The following is a 24,862-nucleotide window of genomic DNA, read 5'->3' on the forward strand; positions in this document are numbered from 1 at the left end:
TTAGTGAGTTTAAATGACTATTTCATTGTAAGATCTGTTTGCTGACACCAATGCACCATGCACATGGGCTCTAAATTAAGATGATCATTAAAAGAACAATTGTACTTTGTTTCACAGTTTATTCATGTGACCACTGTGAATGCTGTCATCACAATAAACACGTTTACTAAAATAAAATAATTAATTGGTATGTGCAACCAATGCTGACTATTGCTAACTGCATGTTTGCACAACACTGACCTATTTTTTGAAATTTAAAACAAAAGTTGTATTTTGTTTTACAGTTTGCACGGGTGCCCAATTTATTACATCAGACTTAGCAACATTTTGTACTTATGAACACAATCCTACACCATTAGATATAATACAGGGGCATAATTTTATAAATTAAACATATGAACAATTCCTGTACTTACAAAGAGTTATTTGATATTGTCTTGCATTGTGTACAAATTGACCTGTGAACGGACTCAGTAATGGAACCTGTTCACAACACAGATACTGCCTGTACGTCTGTTACCTGACATTTCATTAATTGGAATTTCTAACTATACCTACGAGAGCTATCACAGTAGTGTGCATACTCGTTGGTGTCACAAACACAGCTGTCATTATAAGCACTTTGGGATATGCCATATCAAAAGGAACTGCATGAATGCAGGTCTTATTCATGTCCATTGTATTGACACATTTCAGCTTCCTGTTGGTCCGATGTATGCGTTTATTATGGAATGTGGGCATGTCTTTAGCATCTTATGCAGCTGACCATATTATTTCCTCATGTCCAGTCATTGGAAGTATAGAATTAGAAAGTCAGAAAATATGTGAATGGTATATTTTGATCACAAGCAATCAGATTTGTCTGCAAATAAGATTCTTATATAAGATAGATAAATGATGCATTTAATAATACTGTAAAGTATACTTAATTTGAGTTGGAAACAGCAAAATTGTAACATCATTTACAAATTAGACTATTGTGGATTTCCAGGTTATTTTCCGTAATTTGTTCTAATGAGGTCCGTTTGTAGCTTAATTGTTTGATTGAGACAAGGTCGTTCAAATTCATCATCAGTATCCTGGGAACAACAAACAACAAAACATGTTAAATGAATGATTATAGGAATGGGAAATTGTGGGTAGCTTGGTAATGCACTGAACCTGAAAATAGTATAAAAACATAGCAGACTCCTAAGGTTTCTCGCACTGATTAGATAGGGACAGGTTAGATACTTGGACCTGGGATTAAATTAAAGAAAGCAAATAGTAATTGAGATTTTTTTGGAGGGGCAGTGAATTTCGCTTTTATGTCAGGTGTATGATCCTGAGTGCTTTAGTCATGCATGCCCCCATTTCCTTTCAAAATAATAAGGCTATACTAAAGGCAAATATAAACTTGTCAATCTTGCATATTGCTGAAGATGCAGTTTCAAGCTGAATTTCATTTCTGTTAGATCTTATAGCACCATGGGATGGCTTTACATCCATTTGCAAGGGAAGATGGAGTCTCGCCTAGATATCTTATCATTTAATCACTTATTTAATATTATTGTCAGATGTGATTAAGTGAGTGTAATCCCTCTCGGATGAGACTGGAGTCTCCAGGAATTAGAAATTCAATCTTCGGGATGTTGCTGAACTCATCCATGGGAATCTGAGGAATATAACTATAACAAAATCAATATTGTTTAATTTTGTATGAGCATTTTAACCAGAAATAAAAATATCCAAAATGGGGGCGGAGTGGTTGTTTGGCTGACAGGAAGCATCATCAAATTGGGGATTAAGTCTTTTTTACTTTCCAATTTGTGTAGGAACACAATGTGTCATAAGGCTGGATGTGTTGGTTAACTAATTGTTTGGGGTGTTGGTGAGCTTGGTGGTTGGGGGAGGCTATGTCACGTGAGGAAGCTCCAGGAATAGATTAGTCACAGTTGAATTAATAAGTGGCACAGCTGCTGAGGGTCTTCAGCCCATTCCGAACACCATGAGCAAATACTCTTCTGTTGTACCTAAAGGTGGTACTGATGGGGTGCTGCACTATTTAAGGTGCTATCTTTCAGGTTCGGTGTTAAACAAAGGCACCATCTGCTCTGCATCACAGATGTAAAAGAATTCAAAGAATGGAACAAAAGTTTCCATAGCATCTTGATCCCTCAATCAAAGTCACTGAAACAAATAAACCAGTATGGGTGCTGGAAATCTGAATCATAAACAGAAATTGCTGAGGAAACTCAGCAGGTCTGGTAGCACGAACTGAAGAAAGGTCACGGGGCCTGAACCATTAACTCTGCTTTCTCTCCACAGATGCTGCCCAGGCCTGCTGGGTTTCTCCAGTAATTTCTGCATCTGTCTCTTAAAATAAATGCCTGGTCATGATCGAATTACTGATATGGATTTTGCAATTGTAAGGTGACCTATTCCTTGGGCCTTCCACACCCATACCACCCCAGTTGAAAAGTCAATAAAAACCCAGGAGCAGCATTAATGAAGTGGGAGTGGGATGTTGGTCCCTAAGGGATGAGGAGGTGGTGGTTAGGGTTTACATACATGGGTGGGGAGGTACTGGAAGGTGGTGGCAGTGTCCCTGATGGGCACAGGATATATCGCAAAGGAGGAAACTCTCTTCCTTCCTGTCTTTTCACTGAAGTTGGTGAAGTTGTGGGATGGTAATTTTTCTTCTTCCCAACTGCCACCCTACGTTCAGACAAGAAAAGTGGAATGAGGTCTGTAAGTGACATTCAGTTGGCAACTTATAGACTTCAGTTTGTGTAAGGGTGGGCGCAGGTTGCCTGACACCTTACTCACCCACCAGAATACAGGTTACAGGTTGGATGGGGTTACATTTTTACATTTCACAGTGACCACACTTCAAACTGATTGTATAGATCTTAGAGGCATTGTCTGGACAGGATTTTGAATAACCTCTGCAATCAAAGATTAGAAATCACATGTGAAAAACCAATAAGTAAAATTTTAAATTTTCTGATGCTGTTTGCAAAAAATATCATTGAATATAGGGTAGGTTTCATTACATTATGTTCATGAATGTTACACTAATTTTAGTGAAGGTTTACCTCAAAGGAAAGCTCAAAGGCAGAACATTTACCTCAAAGAACGCAATGAAAAAAGCTCTTCAGATATCACTGACATTTCATTGGGTACAATTTACATCATCATGTGCTCTCTCTCCTTTCTTTAACTGTTTGATGGAATAATAAGCTCTCAGAGAAAACCGTGTGCTCTAAGATGATCTATTGCATTCAACATTTATTCATCACCTTTTATGATGATCTATTGATCCAGTTTGCTTTTGAAGATATTATTGATTATGATGCCGAGAACAATGATGGGAGAATTGGAATATTTTTTCTTGCCTGGAATTACTCATACACTGTCAAGAACCAAACTGATAGAAAGGATTTGTGCATTTTAGATTGACTTGTGAATTGAAGATTGGCTTGTGAGTTTTTTGTGGGATTAGGAGAAACTAATTCTAATGTAATACAAACAAACATCTATCTGAAAGAAACAAGATCACAAAAGAACTCGGAGAGGTTTTTTTGTCTGTGCTGTTATCCCTGAAACAACAGTTGTTCATAGAGTCAAAGAGATGAACAGCATGGAAACAGACCCTTCGGTCCAACCCGTCCATGCCGACCAGATATCCCAACCCAATCTAGTCCTACCTGCCAGCACCCAGCCCATGTCCCTCCAAACCCTTCCTATTCATATACCCATCCAAATGCTTCTTAAATGTTGCTATTGTACCAGCCTCCACCACTTCCTCTGGCAGCTCATTCCATACACGTACCACCCTCTGTGTGAAAAACGTGCCCCGTAGGTTTCTTTTATATCTTTCTCCTCTCACCCTAAACCTATGCCCTCTAGTTCTGGACTCCCCAACCTAGGGAAAAGACTTTGCCTATTTACTCTATCCATGCCCCTCATAATTTTGTAAACCTCTATAAGGCCACCTCTCAGCCTCCGACGCTCCAGGGAAAACAGACCCAGCCTGTTCAGCCTCTCCCAATAGCTCAAATCCTCTAACCCTGGCAACATCTTTGTCAATCTTTTCTGAACCCTTTCACGTTTCACAACATCTTTCCGATAGGAAGGAGACCAGAATTGCATGCAATATTTCAACAGTGGCCTAACCAATGTCCTGTACAGCCACAACATGACCTTCCAACTCCTGTACTCAATATTCTGACCAATAAAGGAAAGCATACCAAACACCTTCTTCACTATCCTATCTACCTGTGACTCCACTTTCAAGGAGCTATGAACCTGCACTCCAAGGTCTCTTTGTTCAGCACCACTCTCTAGGACCTTACCATTAAGGTGTATACATCCTGCTAAGATTTACTTTCCCAAAATGCAGCACTTCGCATTTATCTGAATTAAACTCCATCTGCCACTTCTCAGCTCATTGGCCCATCTGGTCAAGATCCTGTTGTAATCTGAGGTAACCCTCTTCGCTGTCCACTACACCTCCAATTTTGGTGTCATCTGCAAACTTACTAACTGTACCCCTTATGCTCGCATCCATATCATTTATGTAAATGACAAAAAGTAGAGGACACGGTGCCGATCCTTGTAGCATTCAACTGGTCACAGGCCTCCAGTCTGAAAAACAACCCTCCACTACCACCCACTGTCTCCTACCTTTGAGCCAGTGTATCCAAATGGCTAGTTCTCCCTGTATTCCGTGAGATCTAACCTTGCTAATCAGTCTCCCCTTGGGAACCTTGTCGAATGCCTTACTGAAGTCCATATAGATCACATCTAACGCTCTTCCCTCATCAATCCTCTTTGTTACTTCCTCAAAAAACTCAATCAAGTTTGTGAGACATGATTTCCCACGCACAAAGCCATGCTGACTATCCCTAATCAGTCCTTGCCTTTCCAAATACATGTACATCCTGTCCCTCAGGATTCCCTCCAATAACTTGCCCACCATCGAGGTCAGGCTCACTGGTCTATAGTTCCCTGGCTTGTCCCTACCACCCTTCTTAAACAGTGGCACCACGTTAGCCAACCTCCCGTCTTCTGGCACCTCACCTGTGACTATCGATGAAACAGATATCTCAGCAAGAGGCCCAGCAATCACTTCTCTAGCTTCCCACAGAGTTCTAGGGTACACCTGATCAGGTCCTGGGGATTTATCCATCTTTACCAAATAATTCACAAAGATACAAATGAAAGAATTTTAAAAACCATACAGTACCTGTGCTCACTGACCCTGGAAGAAGCCTAGTGACAAAGCAGACGTGACACGTGTTTCATAACATGACATGTAAAAGAGTGTACTTACGTGAGATCTGAAACATAATTTAAATGCTGCCATCGCAATCAGTGTTGCCATAACAAGGATCATCAGTCTTACTACTATTGCCCATGCAACAATTATGTCAGGCCTTGCATCTGTGAAGGTTTAATGATGAAACATTTCACAATTCATTGGTAGACACATAATTGAAGTCATACCATTCCATTATCAGCGTATTATCTTTAATGGAGTTTTGTTTCCATAATATCAATTTGCATCCAGGCCAGTCAGTGAGAAAGCATGCTTCTTTGTGGATACGGTTTATTAACGCCTCATTCTTACAGTTCTGTCAATGAATTAACCAATTAGCTTCGATAACTTGTTTAGCTACATGCTATTTAGCTACACATTATATTAAGAAATTCTCATTTTTAAAATCAAAATCTTTGAAGACACACAATCTTTAAACACAGCTAATGAAAGAAAGAGTGTTTTTTTCATGTTTTGTATCTGTGTTATAATGTTATTGATTGGTTACATTATATGTACCTTTTCATGTTCCCTGTAACACAATCAACCTCCCATTTATCCCTTCCTTCCAGAGGACCAACACTCGAGCCTCACTTGCTTCTTTGGTGTGTGTTGTTACATCTGAACAGGTTGATTAAAAATATTTACTTCACTCTTTCTTAGAATGAAACAATCATACACACTTATTCACAACAAACTTAACAAAAAATGATAGTTTTCAGTTTGTTAATAATTCGACATATCTAACAGGCTCCTCTCTTTGAAGGTTTCCAATAATTTTGTATGGTAAGCACTATCTTTAATGGAATAGTCTGTTTGACAACAGGTAACTTGTGTTAACCTATATATTTGGGAATTTGTTTTCTTTGTAATATTGCCTTTAAGCTGGCAAGGACAAGTCAACAACCCAGAACCCATGAACAAAAGAAAATAGTGTAGATTGTCCCAAAGAAAATCCACAAAATGTTCTATGGGCAAACTTTGCTTAGGTTGCCTCTCGTACAGGATTTCCTTTAGAATATCGACTCAATATACCCCATATCTATAGATCTGACAATGGCCAATTTTTCAGCTACCAAGATACCTTCAAATGCTCTTTTTATTTCCCTGACTTCCCAGGCCAATAGACAAAGTTTGCACCACACAGGTGACAGACAATGACCATTTCCAATAAAAGAATCTAACCCTCAGCCTTTGACATTTAATGGTGTTACCATCAGTGAATCCTCAACAATCAACATCCTGGCATTTGCTGCTGATGTGTACTGTGGCTACAAAAGCAAGTTGGAGGTTAGGAATTCTGCAGTGAGTAATTCACTTCCTGACTCCCCAAACTCTGTCCACAATCTACATCAGAAGATGAAATACTCTCAACTTGCCTGGGTCGAAATCTGAGAACTCCATCTGGAACAGCGCCATGGGTGTATCTACACCAAAGGGACTGCAGAGTTCAAGAAGGCAAGGAGCCACTGTCTGCTGGAGAGTAACTCAACATGGACAATAAATATTGACCCATCCCCTGAATGAATAATAAAAAAAAATTATCTTTCCCACCAAGGATATGATAAACCTTTCCATGTAGATATAGCCATCTGCAAGATTGGTATCTGAAGCATTGCTAAAAGGGATCAGCTTCATGTTTGGGTCACACAAGGCTGAAAACATGAGTGTGCATTTTTGCAAATTTGCTTTCGTTAACGTTCATTTGATCTCAACATCTGAACAGCACTGGCACATTTCATTATAGCCTTCACTTCCAAACCATCTTAACTGTCAAGTCTCCTCAGGATCTTTAAACTATCTTGAAACTGTCCCCAGTCTAGTACTGCAGGGTATACAACATCTTCTTTCCAGCTCTAAACCCTTTTTGCTTCCTTATATGAAGGTAAGTTCATATGTGTTTGTCGCCTCTAAAACTGCTTGATCTTGAGGGTTATGCGTCCTGCATTATTCCCAACCTGCTCTATAGTCATTGTTCTTGTCAAACCATGTCTTCTACTCATCCTTCTATCTGGTTCCAGACTGCTACTAAAAGATTTCCCATCCAGTGATCAGAAATCCTTTTACAATCTCACAATCCTTTCCTAGTCCCATGTTCACTTCAGGTCTATTTTCAAAGTTGCATTTTCTGAAATTTCACATCTGTATCTCATTCTGTCAATCCATGGATATTTTCTTCTGTCCCTCATCTTGTATTTTTAGACAATGCTTGTATTTTGTAGTGGTGTCCCCTATAATAATGGTATTCCTCTAAGCCGTGACCCATTCTGCATTTATGTTATTTTCTTGCCAAACTTCAGAGTTTTTCTGGAGCAATTAGCCTTGTTGTGCATCTCCATATCACTTTGTCCATATTCAGTCAGCCCTTCATTTGTTGTAATAGGGTTCTCATAATTGTCAACCATATATGAATGCAAACTGTATGGTTTGTGATGATACTATGGCTTAAGGAGGTGTTTTTGTCCTTTTTTTATGAAGGACCATTGAGACAGAGTTGCTGGGTAGTCTGCTCAAAGCCAATAGACTAAACAGCTTGTGAGGCCTTGGGTTTTTTTTAAAGTTAGAACAATACAAGCAGCCTGAATGGGTGGGGTCAAGCTTGCACAGAACCAGGATTCTTATTTTAGCTTTTAGTAGCAGTTACTGGAATCTGAAGTTTGATTTTGAAGCTTATTCTTCTCTGTGTTACAGTTAAAAGCTAGAGTTCTCTTCCTGCTACTATAACTGCATGTGAGATACTCTATTATACTGAATTTGCCTTTGCCAAGGTTGTGTTTATAGGCTGACATTATATTGGAATAGATAATTTTATGTATATATTATTTTATTAAGTATTTGATAGTTACAGTTAAGCCAATTCATTTATTTTATTTTGTCTGTATTTTAACTATAGTTTAAAAATTAAATGCGTTTTGTTTAAGGTTGAGTAGTTGGATCAATTGAATTGTATCTGGGACACAACACTTACACTTACCTTTAAATTCAGAAAAAGTTAGGGTCTCGACTATCTTCTTAATGTATTTTGAGGGAGTTTGCACTGGTCTATAATAGGTGCCTCATTACTTTCAATGACTTGTGCAGATTCTGTCAATATCTAATCAATGCCAATTAACCTTGAGCAATATACCTTAATTGGTTGCCATGATGAAAGGTTACATATTTTTATTATTGCCTGTAGCTTTACAGAGACCCTTCCACTCTTTCTATTCTTCTCATTGTAATTTACTATGTCCCCAGATTCAAATTTATTCTGATGGCCTTCTATGATGCTGTAGCATTTATCAAATTTTTCTGTGAAACCTCACTCTTGATGCATACCATTTCCATGTATGCAGGGCATTGAAGTACTCAGAAAAAGTGAAATTAATTGCAGTCCCTTCCTAAGCTGGGAGATGAACACTTGATGCTGAAGAAATATCTAGCTTTCTCCCAAAAGAAGATTTCCCCCTTAATTAATAAGGACCGTACTATTTGTAGTAAGTTCTTCATGTGAACTGCAAGAATTAGGGCAAATATTAAAATCCTAGTTGACCAACCAAGTCGCAAATTATTAAACATGTTATCCACTACCATGTAATTTATTTCGCACACTCAGCTATTACTAAAGGTATTTTCCCCATCTGTGTTCATTACTACAATGTTTATATTTTCATACACATTCCTAAGTTCACTCTTGGCAAATTCTACCTCGCTCAATTAAGAAATTTCGCCAGTGACCCCAACCCAGTCCTTATCCTTTTCTCCATTACCTTGTCCACTATTATTCTTCTTCATTTACTGTTTATTAATATGGACTGACCAGGTCTTGTTGCCACATCTACAAAGTGCAGCATGAAAATGTTTTTTTGCTCATCCAAGACCTTCAAGATTGCTACAATATCTTTAGAGTATTTTGCTAACAGGGGATGCCCATATGTATGGCTTCCTCCTATGTTTTTTACACAAATCACATGTATCCTTGATCTCTTCTGTAGGTTTAGTGTATTCAGCATTCCTTATTCTTGGATCCTTTAGTATGGTTTGAGGCGATGGATGAGCAAACTGCAAATGTAGTTTTAAGATAATTAATCTTTTAACATTTAAACTCCTATCCCTTGACACCAATAACATCTAGAATATATTTTCATTATATCTTAATATTTTGATTAGAGTTGTGTCTTGTTAAAGGCATATACTAATGTATGAATTGTGAAAACTCTAAATCCATTGATGTTTCAGAATTAATTGCCTTGTCATGTTCAATGTCCAGTTTTATTTAGTCTTGTTCATAGATAATCGGTTGAACAGAAGGGTGCTTCAATTTGCAATTAATTTGTGCTAATTAAGTTGTTTGTCCCACTATTGCATAGGGAAGTACCACTCTCTTTCTTAATTTAGCATGCAGTCATCCTCAAAACTGCAGCAATAGAATCTTCAAATTCCTTGACTTTAGTCCTTTATTGTTTAAATAATCTATGTAACATTTTAACCAATCTACAAAATGCGCAATGGATTTGTATCCAATGCCAAACACGGCCCAAATGAATGGTTCTGCAATTTTATTAATCAGTATTGGCCAAAGCTGCTTGTAACAAATCCAGTTCCCTATATCATCATCTCCTCTAAATATGCTGTGTGATACATAATTTCGAACACCTTAACATTCTACCTAGGACCACTTATTGTACAATTGTATTTCAAGTCATACTTAATACACCTGTTAATCATATTCCAGCTAATCCTGGGGATCATCTTCAGTTCCTGCCACCCCTGTTGTAATTGCCAGGTGCCTACCCTCCATTTGGTTAGCTCTGACTCTCCTTTTGTGTTGACAGTTTGGACCTATATCTAGGTGACCTGGCATTACTGCCACCACGAAATCCTCTACTATTTGTGTTACAGCTGAATGGTCCATCTGAGCCATGAAGGCAGGGAATATTTGCCCAGTTATATTTTAAGGCTTCTGACAATTGGTCTAAAATTTGGGTCTTTCTGAAACTCTAACTCTATCCATGCTTGACACCTTAGCACAATTCAACAATTTAGTCCAATAGTCCTGAAGAAGGGTCCCAGGACTTGAAACATTAACTCTGTTTTCTCTCCACAGATGTTGCCAGATCTTCTGAGTTTCTTCAGCAATTTCTGGGTTTTTTTTTCCAAAAATTTGAAGATAAGCATTGAATTAGGAATCTCCAAGTGAAAGTTTTTGAAATATTGGATATAGTTTAAATTCAAATCTATATTCTTCTACAGAATATCCATCCTGCTCTATATGGTAAAAACATTGACTGCAGATGCTGGAAACTAGATTCTGGATTAGTGGTGCTGGAAAAGTACAGCAGTTCAGGCAGCATCCGAGGAGCAGTAAAATCGACATTTCGGGCAAAAGCCCTTCATCAGGAATACAGGCTCTCCACCCTTCAGGCACTCTGCCTGTATTCCTGATGAAGGGCTTTTGCCCGAAACGTCGATTTTACTGCTCCTCGGATGCTGCCTGAACTGCTGTGCTTTTCCAGCACCGCTAATCCAGAATCCTGCTCTATACGTTAATTGAAGGCTGACCATGCCTCGCATGCATTTAATAGGTCATCTTTCTGATACAAATTGTTCATAAATTTTAATAGAATTTCTAAACCTTCCTCAACTGATGAACCTCTAGCTTTGAGAACACTTTAAAAGAACATTTCTTTCTAATCTCCACCTTTGCGCAACCATCTTCAACCAATGAAAACTTTGTTTCAAACCCATCAGTGTGGCAGAAACGAGTTTATTAACTATTCAGTCTTACAACTCCTTCCACATTCCATCCCATATCTTATACTCTACAAAAAATGAAATTTCAAACCTCTTGATACACCTTCAGGACAACAGGTGAGACATGAACTTAGACCTTCTGGCCCAGAGGTAGCGACGCTACCACTGCATCACAAAACCCCTTGTTCCCTTGGTCAGCTCATTTAGCTGGACAGCTGGTTTGCAATGCAGAGTGATGCCAAGGACGGTGTCCAATAAATGCTAATCAGTAGTTGAAGCATTAAACCATCTGGTAAGGTATTATGTTTAATATTATGTGATAGAACACACAGGTATTCTTACCTGGGTTACTAACACAAATCGTTTCAACAGCAGGTGCAGACAGCGTTGAGTGGTTCACTTGACAGGAGTAAGTTTCACCTTTATTCCACTCAGATGCAGAAAGACTCAGGAAACTTGTGATGGAGAATGAACCGTCACTGTTGGTATAGAGAGCCCCATTCTTAATGCCATTCGTGATTCGTTCTCCAGCTTTAAACCAGGACACTTGAATGTCATCAGGATAGAACTCCAGTGATGTGCAAATTAATTCTCTCACTTCATGAGGGTCAGGATGAGTCTTCTCAATTAACTGGACGGTAGGCTGAGCTGAAAATCAGTTATAATGCCATTAGACCTTTAATTTCCAGTTATGACTCTGCCTGCTTATTGATTTTTACTGCTTTCTCAATTGTTACCTTATGAGATTTAGGAACTGTTTGATGAGTATTACGTAATGTTTACTGTGTGACCTGTGCTAGAAAGCAGACTTAGGGAAATAAAACAGAGTGTAATAGGATGCACTGAAATCTCCAGGCATTCATCAAAACCTACTACTTTGTTACACCTCATTCTCAAATACCAGATCTGAGGGCTCCTCTAATAAAGCAGATTTCTGAAATACTTTGAAACTGGTGTAAGGATTAAACTTTATTCAGAGTCGGGGCAAAATTCAGTTGATGACATTATTACATTTAATGGGAGTAACTATGAAACCAAGTCAAAGTTTCAATTTGTCTTTATTTAATGAGGATACAGTTAATGTTAGCAGCTTATTGTATTAGCAACTGCTGGTTTACTTAGACTACAGTTGGTTTTAGTTCAGTTGAAAGGAGCTACATTATTTCTCACAATATGCTAATCAAGAAATAGAATAATGACCAAAGTAACAGCAGATTACACAACCATAACATAACAAACGCTGCTTTGTTTTCTCTCCATCCAGTTAAGTAGATGGGCTCAAGATTCTTGTGTTGTTAATTAAATCTAGTGTTTCGTAAATGAAAAGTATATTAATTCTTAGAAAAAAACTTTAGGCATACTGCTCGCTATTCAAGATTCTGGTATAGAATAAATTCTTCAGAATCTGCTTCTGTTACTGAAACATTGTTAAAAAAGTAACTTCAAAAATTATATAAAATTACATAAAACTATACGTGTTTTATAAATTAATGGAGTTTTTGACTGTTGTAAATCAATAAATCATTAGTTTCTTACCCTCAATGACTTCACCCTTAGTTCTGCCGTTCATTTTGAGTCATAATGTTGTTTAACTCAATCTCACTCAAGGATTTGCTATATAGAGTGAAATGTTCCTCTCCTTGATGTATTGGGGGCAGTGGCGAGAAAGGTGGCAAAGAATGGAGAGAATGAAAAAAATTGGAATTTTGATACTGAGTAAAAATTTCTGCACCTCCCCTTAAGCTTGAGCAGATTTCAAAACCTTGCTCATGAGTAGTGACTCCCTTCCCTCCTTGTATTCGCATCTCATTAAGTTGCCAAATTTTGCTTCATTTATGTGCCATTTCCAAACCTCCTCTCCTTCTCTGAGAAACTAGACAAAACTGTCCCCTGACTTGTAAATCAGAGTGGGTACCTGGTAACAGCAGCTCACTGTTTACTTGGCCCGGCCATCATCCAACACCGACTTCACCACAATATCCCTGCAGACTTCAGGACATCATCTTCCTCCACTCTTCATCCATGAAAATTGGCAGTGCCAAACCATCAACCTGACGACAACATTATGCCTATTCTCAGGCCAACACACACATCTTTCAGTCCTTCAATGCTTGACTTTGTGGGGGGAGGCAGAACAGTCATTGGGAACACAGGGCCAGCAACACAAACAGGAACATGAAGGAAGAGGTGATCATTCAACATTTCAGGCTGAGCCTGAAACTCTGACAAAATCAGAAGGGTGAACCTTTGATCCAAAGTCAGATGGTGAACGATGATATAAAATGGCTGCCATCACATGCAGTCAGGGTGGAGTAAGATACTGTATTTTTCGACAGGGTCAGGGTCAAATTGTTTGAATTTGAAGTTTTGTTAGGGGAAATTGTAGTATTCATACCTCCACCAATTCAGTAATACCACCAACAGGCATCAAATTGCACTTGATTAGCAGATCATTCATCTTCCAAGAATGAACATTACAAACTGTGGCTTTAAGTAATCAGGACCATTGTTGATCACATTAATTTTTCTCTTGTCATGTCAACGAAGCAAATGGAATCGGACAAGCTAACTAAGGCTATTTTCTCTGTGGTAGAGGGGGAGTATCAAGATAGCTTACTGCCAGAATTCTATCCCACGTGTAGCATGAACACTTCGGTTCCGCAATCTACATTTGAATAAGATTACACAACTCAGAGCTTCTTATTGAGGCATGGCACTACCCTCCTTGGGAAGCCTCAATGCCACACTGTGACGGGGCATAATACAAAACGTCATTGTGATTGATGTCAGAGCGCAGGCTTACAGTTAGTGAAGTGGTCTTCACTCTGACATTCCCCACACATTATCTGCTCACAGATCAGACACTGACACGGACATGGACAAGTCCTTATGACCTTGCTTCAAGTGTGAAGGAAAGAAACAGAAGGAAACTGCAATGACAACATTGTCAGCAAGAGCAGAAACCTTCCCTGGCTACTGCACAGCCTCCAGAGCGAGAGGCAGAAGGTGAAGGCGCACAAAGGAGGTGGAGGAGAACAAGTAGAGCAAAGACCCGTAAGCTGCACTGTCACTTCTTCTAGTTCTCAGAGAGACAGCGCAGACACCAATTCATAATATCCCAGGCCTTCATCAGCAAACTGTGTGACCAGCTGGAGTAGGACCTGTACTTCAAGGGACTGGGTGGCAATGCCATCTCAGCAGCTGCCACCTTAGAGCTGCCTTGAAGTTTTATGCCAGGGGCACATTTTGGGAAGCAACTGGGGGCTAATCCTTGACCCATAACTGCATCATGGAGCTCACTGATGCCATTTTCTCCAGATCACAGATGGTCATATCCTGCCCCTATGACAAGGAGAGGCTAGCAGACTGGATGTTGGGATTCTCCGACATTCCTGACTACTTCTGGTTACATCGAGATATAAACTGCACCCAGATTTCTTTGAGAGTTCCCTCTCGCCAGCAGGAAATGTTTCCACTCTGTTAAACCTCAAATTAAATATAATCAATGCCAGTTTAGCAGATCTGCACTAGAGAGAGCTGTCATAATACTTAGAAAACTCACAGGTATCTGCCTCTTTCTATCTGCCACATGGGGATGGCTGCTGGGACACAATCACTACCCCCTTCAAATATGACTCATGAAATCTCTATGGCACCCTGAGTCTGATGTAGAATGAAGATACAATGCTCAAGTTTCCATCCCAGCCATAGCGAAACTAACCTTACTCCCCTTAAAGATGAGGTTTCAATATCTGGACTGCTCCAGAAATGACATGCTGCATTAGTGAGGCATATAATACCTTTCACCATAGGAACTGAATGGAGAGTTGATGTCCCAGAGCAGAAGACATTGGCGATCAACAGCAATCTTCTGGGGATGAAGCTGAGCCTAAAAGTCCAGACATTGACTGAGAGAGACAGCCAAGACAATGTGCCACATCAATGCAGCATCGAGCCCGAGAAGTCGGAGAGAGCCTCATTGTTTCCAGGATGAGCGAGCTGAGTTTGGAGCATGTGGTACCATAGAAAAGTTAGTGATACATACTCTTGAGGAGCACAGAGATTATTGTTTCTCTTCCAGTTGGGTGTTAGTTTTGTAGCTGTAATGTGATACAGACCTGATTTGATTTATTGCTGTCACACTGAGATAAAGTAAAACATATCCTTTTTTATGCTAACTAGGCAAATCATACCTTGCATAAGTACATCAGGGTAATAGAACAGGATTTAGAATATAGTATTACAGACATAGAGGACGAGCAGGGAAAAATCACTCTATCATATGAGAGGTCCATTCATAAGTCTGATAACAGCAGGGTAGAAGCTATTCCCGAATCTGTTGGTACTGCTACCTTGGCCCAGTCTGGATTGCCCAATCTTTGGCAGTAAGTAACATAAAACGCTGCCTACTGTCCACCATCCCATCCACCAGCACCTTCTCTAGCATCTCCAGGTCCCTGTCAGTGAAGCAGATTGCCTGTTTCCCTTTCAACAACTTTAATTGGTGTGCAACTCAACATAGGGACCAGTTCTTGCCTTCCAGCATCTGAAGTGGTCTGCACCTGGGCTTTATATATGGTGCCAGTGGCATGAATGCCAGAAGGTCCTGGCAGTGGTGAGGACTTACACCTCCCTAGCATGAAGAAAGTCACCATGGAGACCCAATAGATTACTAATGAGGAGAGGAGCAGAAAGATCACTCTGAGTAATGGCAGACTGGGCTCCATGAAGTTCACTCGCCAAACATGTTAACTCAAAATGGGGAAGTTCAGCCCATAGTTTAGACTGAAATGTCAATGCTGTCTTGTCAGAAGCATAGCCAAGGTCCTGTCTACACATCTCAATAAATGTAAAAATCTCACTGATTTATGTATATAAGAGCAGTAAATTCTTTGACTATCCAAACAAGCCTCTGTACGCTGTCAAACATTTTGAGAAATAATGGAAGCGAAGTACTTTGTGACATGCTGAAGCACAACATAAATTCCTTACTTCCTGTATTGGTGGCATTGACTAAAACCTCCTTTGAAGGGTGGCAGCAACCCACACTGTTCATATTGAGCTCACTTCTATCCCTTCTGTACCAAAATGCACATCAAGTTATCCCTCATCTCCTCATTCAATACTTTGTTGACCTTTAAGTTCTGTTTAATCTTTCTGCTGTTATGAGAGACACTATGTAAGTAAATATCTTTTCTTCTGTTATCAGCGGGACTACTCGGCAAAACACATGTTCATAGAATCCTGACAGTCCAGAGAGAGGCAATTCAGCCCATTGCTTTCTCTGAAGACCATGGCACTCAGGTTCCTAGTGATGTGAGGCAGCAGTGCTGTGCCATGGTGTCACCTATATTGTGTTTGCTAAACCTAGAACTGTTCTAACTAAATAAGTGGTCTGCGTGGAAAATAATCTGCCAATTTAGTGTGACTTATTTTAAACTAACACACCAGATAAATTTCCCTCTCATGTTTAACACTCAGTGGAATCCAAATCTATTCTATAATATATTCCAAATAAATTCTGAATACCTGCTCTCATAACCTAAGAAGCTCTTCCAGTATTTCTTTCACATTTATTGAAAAGAAAAAATATGTTTCCACTTCACATTGTAATCTTCAAATTGTCTTTCTCTATCAGCTACTTATCTTTGTCTTTTGCATCTCATTTGTACCACTGCCAGGAGCTGAATACCTCCCACCAGTTTTCTCCTGACAACTAGTATGGTTTAAAAACTAAAGCTTGGTTCTTTTGCAAATAAAGAAAGAAATTACAATTATGTAGCATCTTTCAAGACATCAATATTAAAAAGCAATTATAACTGCTGCAATACATTTCTGAAGTGTAATCACCCTTTCACATCTTTTCAATTTTGATGCCAGCTTACCTTCCACCGTGAGGAGTATACCTTTACTTTTTACTGTTAGTGCAGGGGGAGGTATTTCAATGGAAATTTGACAAAAGTAAATATTGGAGTCATTTAAGTGAAGATTGAAGATTGTTAAAGATGCTGTGTTTGTTGAGAGATCCATTGTGATATTCATATGTTCTGTACAACACCACGTTGTATACTTGGTATTATTTTTATTATAAATATAATCACAAAGCTCTTGTACACCATCTTCTCTCCCCCATTTTATCCTCAGCTGTTCTCCATCTTTGCTTTGGTATGAACAGTTTATATTCACTGTCTGTCCTTTTAAAGCTTTGATTGCAGGTGGAGTCACAGAAATGGTCAGGCCTAGGTTTTTTCCTTGGAACAATAAAATACATAATCATTAATTTATTGGAAAATTGAACATTAAAAAAACACCATACTCCTCATAATTCATCAAATCTAGGTTCGGTTCATATTGATGAGGATCACTGCACTCCAGTAGCATTGCTGATTAGATATTTGGGAAGTGAGAGAGCACATACTCTTAATATTGTGGAAATCATGCAAGATGCTCAAAACAGCCTTTGATGGTCAGGAGAACATTCCTCCTCTGAACCGCACTTAACCCATGGCCACTGAGGCATAGCTACAGCCCCAGTAATGGTCACCATGATCAGTGGCACTGTTGAGTGCCATTATGAACCAGGCCAGACCCCCTCAAACTATTTCAAGGACCTAGCCCAGACCCTAACTTTGCTCGTTGTTTTAAGCAGGTATAACACAGATATTCCAGGAGTGATGCAGCTGGTCAAACCACTTAGTTTTAAACAACACAATTTATTAACAAGATTACCAAATGAAACACAAACAACAGAGAACAGAATATAGAATAACTTATAGAATAATCCAAAAACACAACCGATTATCCCAAACTTAATGATGCTGTTCCAAATACTTGCAACAATCCTCGTTAATAATTCTTGGCACAAAAGGTAACAGAAAACACAGGCTCTTACAGGAGAGAGAGAAATGCCAGTGGGATTCGGCATTGAACACCTTCTTCCATCTCGCTATTTCTTGGACCACCAGCCTCAAAACTGACTGCTTTCAAACAACCAGACTGCTAAAGAATAAACCAAACCAAACCAAACCAGTGAAAGGCTGAGCTGGCAAAACTGGACACTTCCTTTTCATTGTACAAGTGTCATTTTTAAATTTGAAAGCCTTTTTCCTGAGGCAGTATCTATTAGTTGTAATCAAATTGGCCCTAAAACCCTTCAAACCTAGACTTCTCAGAATTGCTGCTTTTATAACCTCCCCGAAAAGAAAAAGGCCAAGGACAACATAACCTTATAAAGGAGCAGCATCATCAGAGTGTCGGCACTTTGGTTCAGCACGTCTTTGAGGGGGTCATTCTTCAAAGGAACAGCAGCCACTTCATTGGCCACCATCAGGAATATGTGTCCAAACAGGTGGCTTCCCATTTTCCACTCCAGTTACAGGAGATCAGTCACAATGGATAGTCCCATCAGTATAACCTATAGAATACTGCATAATCTTATATTAAGGCAGACAGGTGCAAACCTAATGGGCACTGTACAATGTTAGACCATACAAAGAAGGCACATCCAGGTCTTTCAGCTCTTTCAGTCTGATCCAACATTTAATGAGATCATAGCTGATCTGATCATCCTCAAAACTACTTTCCTCCCTTTGCCCTTAACCCTTAATTCCCTTACTGATTTAAAAACTGACAATCACAGCATTGAATATATCCAACAACCCAGCCTTGTCAGCCCAATATTTGAAACAATTCCACAAACTGACTACCCTCTGAGAGAAGTAATTCCTCTTCATCTCTGTCTTAAAGGGTCAATCCCTTATTCTGAGATTATGCTTTCCGGTTCTAGACATTTCCACAAGGGGAAACAACCTTTCGACATCTATCCAGTCAAGTCCCCTAAAAATCTTGTATGTTTCAAAAAGATCTCCTCTCATTCGTCAAAAGTCCAACCTACTCAACCTCTTCTTATTAGACAGTCCCTCCTTATCTGGGATCAGCCGAGTGAATTTCCTCTGGACTGCCTCCAGTATCTTTCCTTAGAAGAAAGGAGTAAACCTTTTCACAGTAGCAGCCTGACTAGTGCTTTATATTGTTTAGCAAGACTTCCCTGTTTTTATACTCCATTCTCTTTGAAATATAGGCTAACATTATATTTGCCTTCCCTATTATCTGTTGATCCTTGATGCTAAGTTTTTTGAGATTTATGCATTTGGGCTCCCAAATTCCTGCACTGTAACTTTCTGCAGTCTTTCTCCATTCAAATAATATTCAGCTCCTCTATTCCACCTGTCAAAATACATAACCTCATATTTTCCCGCATTCCATCTGTTAAGTTTCTGCCTATTTGCTTAACCTGTGTATATCTCTTTGTAGTCTGCATCAGCCTTGCCATTTGCCTTGACACCCATGTTTGTGTCATCTGTAAACTTGGCAATTGTAAATTCACTTTCCTCGTCCAAGTCATTGATGTATATTATAAATAACTGTGAACCCAGCATGGATCCCTATGACACTCCACTAGTGACAGATTGCCATCTTGAAAATACACTCTTCCCCTTACCCCAACCTTTTGCCTTCTATTAGATAGCCATTACCCCTTCCATGTCAATATACTACCTCCACCTTTAAGGGCACTCATCTTCTGAAGTAGCCTAATGTATGGTAGCTTATCAAATGCTTTCTAAAAATCTCAGTATCGCATCCATTTTTTCCCCTTTAACTATCTTGCTTGTTACTTCCTCGAAGAACTCCAAAAAGATTTTTAGCCATGGTTTTTTCATCATGCTGACTCTGCTCAATCATGTTATGTATTTCTGCACAGTTATTTTTGACACAAGGATTTCTCTCTCAAACTGAATTCTAAATTCAAATGTTGGGAAATTCACTTTAAAAAAAAGCTCTGAGTATACTTATTACATTGTTATTTTCTTTCAGTTAGATAAACAATTTCTCAGCAACATGTTAATAATACACTTTCTTTTTGAATCCACTCATGTGTAGTGATAATCTAGTCAGTATTAATCTTGAAACCACCATTGAAATAATCAAAATTGAAATAATTAGCTAATTAATGGACATGACAGTATTTTGAATGTTTTTTTTTAAACTCCCCTCTTTCTGCATCAGATTCTTACAGCTCTAAGGGACCTTCTTCTGTTCTTGAAATTATTTCTATTCATGATCCCTTTCTTGGTGAGTTAGTTCATGATAGGAAATATGGTGTCTCTTCTTTATTCCTGCCTCCCTTTGCACATATGCTTCTCCCTGCTTTGTACCCACTCAGCCTCATTTTTTTACTTACTCTTCTTTTGTGCTGTTGACTTTTTGCTTTCTGTCTTCCCTTCATACATTCACCATCCTTTGCTCTTAGAGATGCTAACTTGCATTACCTCTCACCCATACAGACTCTTGTGGTGAACTTGTGCACATACATTCCTCCACTTCTTCCTTCCCATCATTCACCCTTCCCCATGGACATGCCCTCATTCACACTTCTTCCAATGCTCTTCCCTTGTGTTTTTCACACCATTTCTCTCTTACATATATTCCCATCTTTCTTTCTCTCACAATTACTTTCTTTCTCATATATTACTCTCTCATTTCCTATACAATTCTTCCAATTGAAAACATTGGGAAAGCTTTATCCTGCCTGCAGGTGAGATTAGTGATTATGGATGAGCAAAGTCACTGGACCTATCTTAACTATTCTATTCAGAAATATCCTTACGCCCCTCCATTCAGCATTTAGTTCCATCGTTTTCACCTTACTGTTCCTAGTCTTTCTCTTGTACTTTGGCCTCTTTATTGCAAAAGCTTCTTGATCAGTCATAAATTAATCTTCCTCTGATTTGAACCTGTCACATCCTATCTTGTATTTAGAGTGTAATTTGAAAGAACCTTAGGTAGCCCTTTTCCTCTTCTTTGCAATCTTACTTGTTTGGATATCTCCAGTTCTTCTATCTAATAGATCAGAAATGGATGCAATACCTATACATAACATCTGACTGGAGTGCCAAACTGTTATGGCCTGTTGATAGAAGACAGAGGGTGGTGGTGGAGGGTTGCTTTTTCAGACTGGAAGCCTGTGACCAGTGGTGTGCCACAAGGATTAGTGCAGGGTCCACTGCTTTTCATCATTTATAGAAATGATTTGGTTGCGAATATAGGAGGTATGGTTAGTAAGTTTGCAGATGACACCAAAATAGGTGGTGCAGTGGATAATGCAGACTATCTGAGTACAATGGGATCTTGATCAGACAGACCAATGAGCCAAGGAGTGGCAGATGGAGTTTAATTTAGATAAATGTGAGATATTGCATTGTGGGAAGGCAAAACAGGCCAGAACTTATACACTTAGGACGCTGGGGAGTGTTGCCAAACAAAAAGACCTATGGGTGCAGGTTTATAGTTCCTTGAAAGTGAAGTCACAGGTAGACAGGGCAGTGAAGAAGGTTTGATATGCTTGCTTTTATTGGTCAGTGCATTGAGTATAGGGGTTGGGAGGGCTTGTTGCAACTGTACAGGACATTGGTGAGGCTATTTTTACAATACTGCATGCAATTCTGGTCACCCTTCTACAGGAAGGATGTTGTTAAACTTGAGTGGGTGTAGAAAAGATTTACAAGAAGGTTGCCAGGATTGGAGAGTTTGAGCTATGGGGAAAGGTTGAATAGGCTTGAATAGAATATGAGTTCCTGGACTGGGGCTATTAATATGGTTCGCTCAGGGAGCTTTGGCTGAGAGATAAGTAAGGGAATGTCAGAGATACTGACACTCTGAGACATGACTCCGAAGAGGCAGTACTAAAGTCAAAAATTGTTCATGTGTAAACAAGGAGTGACTTGGTGATAGGGCACTGGCCTTTGTTAGAAACCGTAGAGTCATACATAAAGTTCCAGTTGGCTGACCTTGTTACAATCACTATGGAAATAACTGGCCATTTATCTCGGTTGTTTGTTGAAACTTGTGTGCAAAATGACAGCCACATTTCATCATAAAATAAGAACTGTACAATGCAATTCACAGCAAAAGTAGTGTTTTCTCTATTTCTGAGAGATGTAGTGGGCTACTGCACACAATTGAAATATATTTCTCTAAATTGTATGAATTATGTTTGTAATCTGATTTCATGTCCCCAGCATTAATGTGTTTTCTGCACATGTTCATCTCTCTATCTGGAGCTTCTAACAATAATATAAATTTTGAATACTATTGAAATAACAAGTCTAGTGTAATTATGACCAGTTTTGAACCACACACTAGTAATGAAAATCAGTTCCTGTAAATTTCACAACAACAGCACATACACTTTCTCAGAAGCAAGTTAGAATTGCAATCCTTTAAGAGCTTTATGTAGTCCCACGTTTATCATCAAATAACAAAACAACAAAGAAAAAAACTTGCAGTTATATATTGCCATTCACAAGTTCAGAACTTCCCAAACATGTACTAACACTTAAAGAAATAGCGTTGTATTGTAGGAAGTGCAATTCACACCCAGTGAGATTCCATGAACAGCAGTGAGATAATGACTAATCATGTTTTAGTGATGTGGATTGAAAAATGAATATTGGTCAGGAAACTGGGAACAACTCCTCAGAGGTTGTAATGGTACTTATTGCATCGAGTAGACAGAGCCTCAGTTTAAAATCTCATCCCAAAAAGAAAGCTCTTCTAGAATGGTTTCATGGGTCAAAAGCATGTTCTCTCTATGTTTTTAGTTCATCTAAACAGTTTCTACAGTCTGCTTTTGAAGTAATTTCTCTTAACAGTAGAAGTACAGCAGTGTCCATTTTAAATTATTTGGCAGATGAGAAAAAAAAAAACCATCCTGAAAATTCAAAATTATAGAGGAACATGCTGGAAATACAGACTGGGTTAAAGTAGCATTTGAAAGAGAAAAATTGTTTTCAAATTTCTGCTGAGGCTTTTTGTTTTAATCGAGTGGGTTTAAACCTGCAATTCTGAAGCAACATTTAAATGAGTTAAAAGCACAAAGATATATTTCTACCTTTCGAATGAGAATTGGAAGAAGATTTTATAAACTCTCTTACCTGCACTGACAAGGATATGAATTAAAATGGAAAGTTGGATGCCGTGATTTCCCAACAGTAGCATTATTTAACAAATTCTGAAATTATAGCAGAGGTAACAATTAATGTTTAAAGGCAACAATTTTGTGATTTTCTTACATTGGAGTGAAGATTGACTGATGTGGTATACTCCAATCATATACTTCAATATTATACTGTTATGGTATACTTCAACAGCATATTTTAATATACTTCTCTAACTCTTCACTTTCAACTTTAAAAGATAGATCAAGGCTGTCAAAGTTGAGACTTAAGTATTTAACAGATTTCAAACCTGGATATAAATTGATTTATCTCTAAGAAAGACAGCATTTAAGATAATGAGATTTTAAAATAAAATGAGCGGCTTTTAATTGAATTGACAACTTAGAAAGAATCACAATAAAATACAATAAATGCCAGTAAATAAAATGGAAATTATTTTACAATGTAATGAAAACAGACATTGCTCTGGAAATGAACTATTATATTCTAATCTACATATAGATTATTCTATAGCACTAGATTGAATCAGGAATTTTTGTAAATATGATATGTCTTGATATTAAAATTACTGTATATTGCTCTTATTTCAATAAATATGTGATATTATTTCAATAATTTATCATACATGGATTATATTTTTACCTCTTACTGGTTATTATCTGTGCATATTGGATGAATTGAATGAAACATATATACAACCTCCCTCTGAGGACCATTATTCTAATTGTCAGGGACAAGTGCAAGTACAAGAGATATTTGACAGAATCACTGAGTAACATTGTGTTTTATGGTGTTAGGTGATGATTTGTGGAGAGTACATCTCTAATACAAACCTGGGAGCATGTTGTCAGGCAGCAATTAGTTTTTCTGTTAACAAAGGTGACAATGGGGCCTGTGAGACTCTCCTGGGAGTCAATTACCTATTGAATTTTGATTAGAATTCCCATTCATGTACACATTTCTCAATTAGTAATGAAGAATGTGTGGATTTGGGCTTCATCTAAGAATGAAACAATACAGCATGAAAAACACCAATTTCTAAAGTTCCAATACTCCAGAACTCAAATACCATAAACCAAGCAGTAACAAATATAAATATAAACTTTTACAAAATAGCATGAATGGATTGGCTGGTACATTGGCTTAAAGAGCAGAATATTACTAATCTCATTGTGTATGGTCATTCAATGTCAAATTCTTTCAGACATCAGAGTAATGTCACTGGACTAGTAATCCAGAGCCTCTGACGAATGTTCTAGCGACATGAGATGGAATCTCACCATGGTAAATGAGGAAACTTGAATTCAATAAAATCTGGAAATAAAAGCTGGTCTAAGGGTAACTATGTAAATATTGTCAATTGTCATACAAATACATTGGATTCACTAATATTCTTTAAGGAAGGAAATCTGCTGTCCTTACCTGGTTTGGCTTACAGGTAACTTGAGACCCACAGCAATATAATTGACTCTTAGCTGCCCTCAAATGGCCAGGTGAGCCACTGGATTTGACGGCAATTAGGGATGGACAATATATATTGGTCTCACCAGCGATTCCAAGCAAGAATTACAAAAAAACAATGTTCCCAGCCCCGATCGCTATGAGTAATGACACGTCTGTTGGAGAAATGTGGCATGATCAGAAAAATGAGATTTTCAACATTGAGACAGGAAAGTACAATTTTAAAACAGAGTTTAACTGAGATGAGAACCCCATTCTGAAAGAGAATTATATCAGATGTGAAGCGTTAACTCTATTTCTTCCTTCACAGATACTGCCAAATCTGCGGAGTTTCTGTTTTTGTTTCAGA

The 24,862-nt window shown here is 38.5% G+C and overlaps 1 protein-coding gene across 1 annotated transcript; it reads right to left on the reverse strand.

Annotated features, from left to right (window-relative positions):
* Window positions 1–887: 887 nt before the first annotated feature.
* On the reverse strand, window positions 888–24,655 carry LOC122555562 (immunoglobulin lambda-1 light chain-like). The gene is made up of 6 exons (XM_043701588.2): window positions 24,475–24,655; window positions 23,029–23,105; window positions 16,921–17,286; window positions 11,378–11,683; window positions 5,318–5,427; window positions 888–1,079 (listed from the first exon to the last, which is right to left on the reverse strand). The coding sequence occupies exons 2-6, from the start codon at window positions 23,090–23,092 to the stop codon at window positions 993–995; spliced, it is 933 nt and encodes a 310-aa protein (XP_043557523.2). The 5' UTR covers window positions 23,093–23,105; window positions 24,475–24,655; the 3' UTR covers window positions 888–992.
* Window positions 24,656–24,862: the final 207 nt, after the last annotated feature.

The sequence above is a fragment of the Chiloscyllium plagiosum genome, unplaced genomic scaffold (genome assembly GCF_037043375.1).
Source record: "Chiloscyllium plagiosum isolate Xiang-an unplaced genomic scaffold, Cpla_swu_hap1 HiC_scaffold_12, whole genome shotgun sequence".
Lineage (NCBI taxonomy): Eukaryota > Metazoa > Chordata > Chondrichthyes > Orectolobiformes > Hemiscylliidae > Chiloscyllium > Chiloscyllium plagiosum.

Bases quoted from the DNA above. Each gene is read 5' to 3' on its own strand.
- LOC122555562 (XM_043701588.2), bottom strand. From the start codon at position 23,092: ATGCTACTGTTGGGAAATCACGGCATCCAACTTTCCATTTTAATTCAT. The intron at 11,684-16,920 runs GTAAGCTGGCAT...ACTGATTTTCAG, and splicing joins TATACTCCTCACGGTGGAAG to CTCAGCCTACCGTCCAGTTA. The intron at 5,428-11,377 runs GTAAGAATACCT...AAACCTTCACAG, and splicing joins GATTTGTGTTAGTAACCCAG to ATGCAAGGCCTGACATAATT.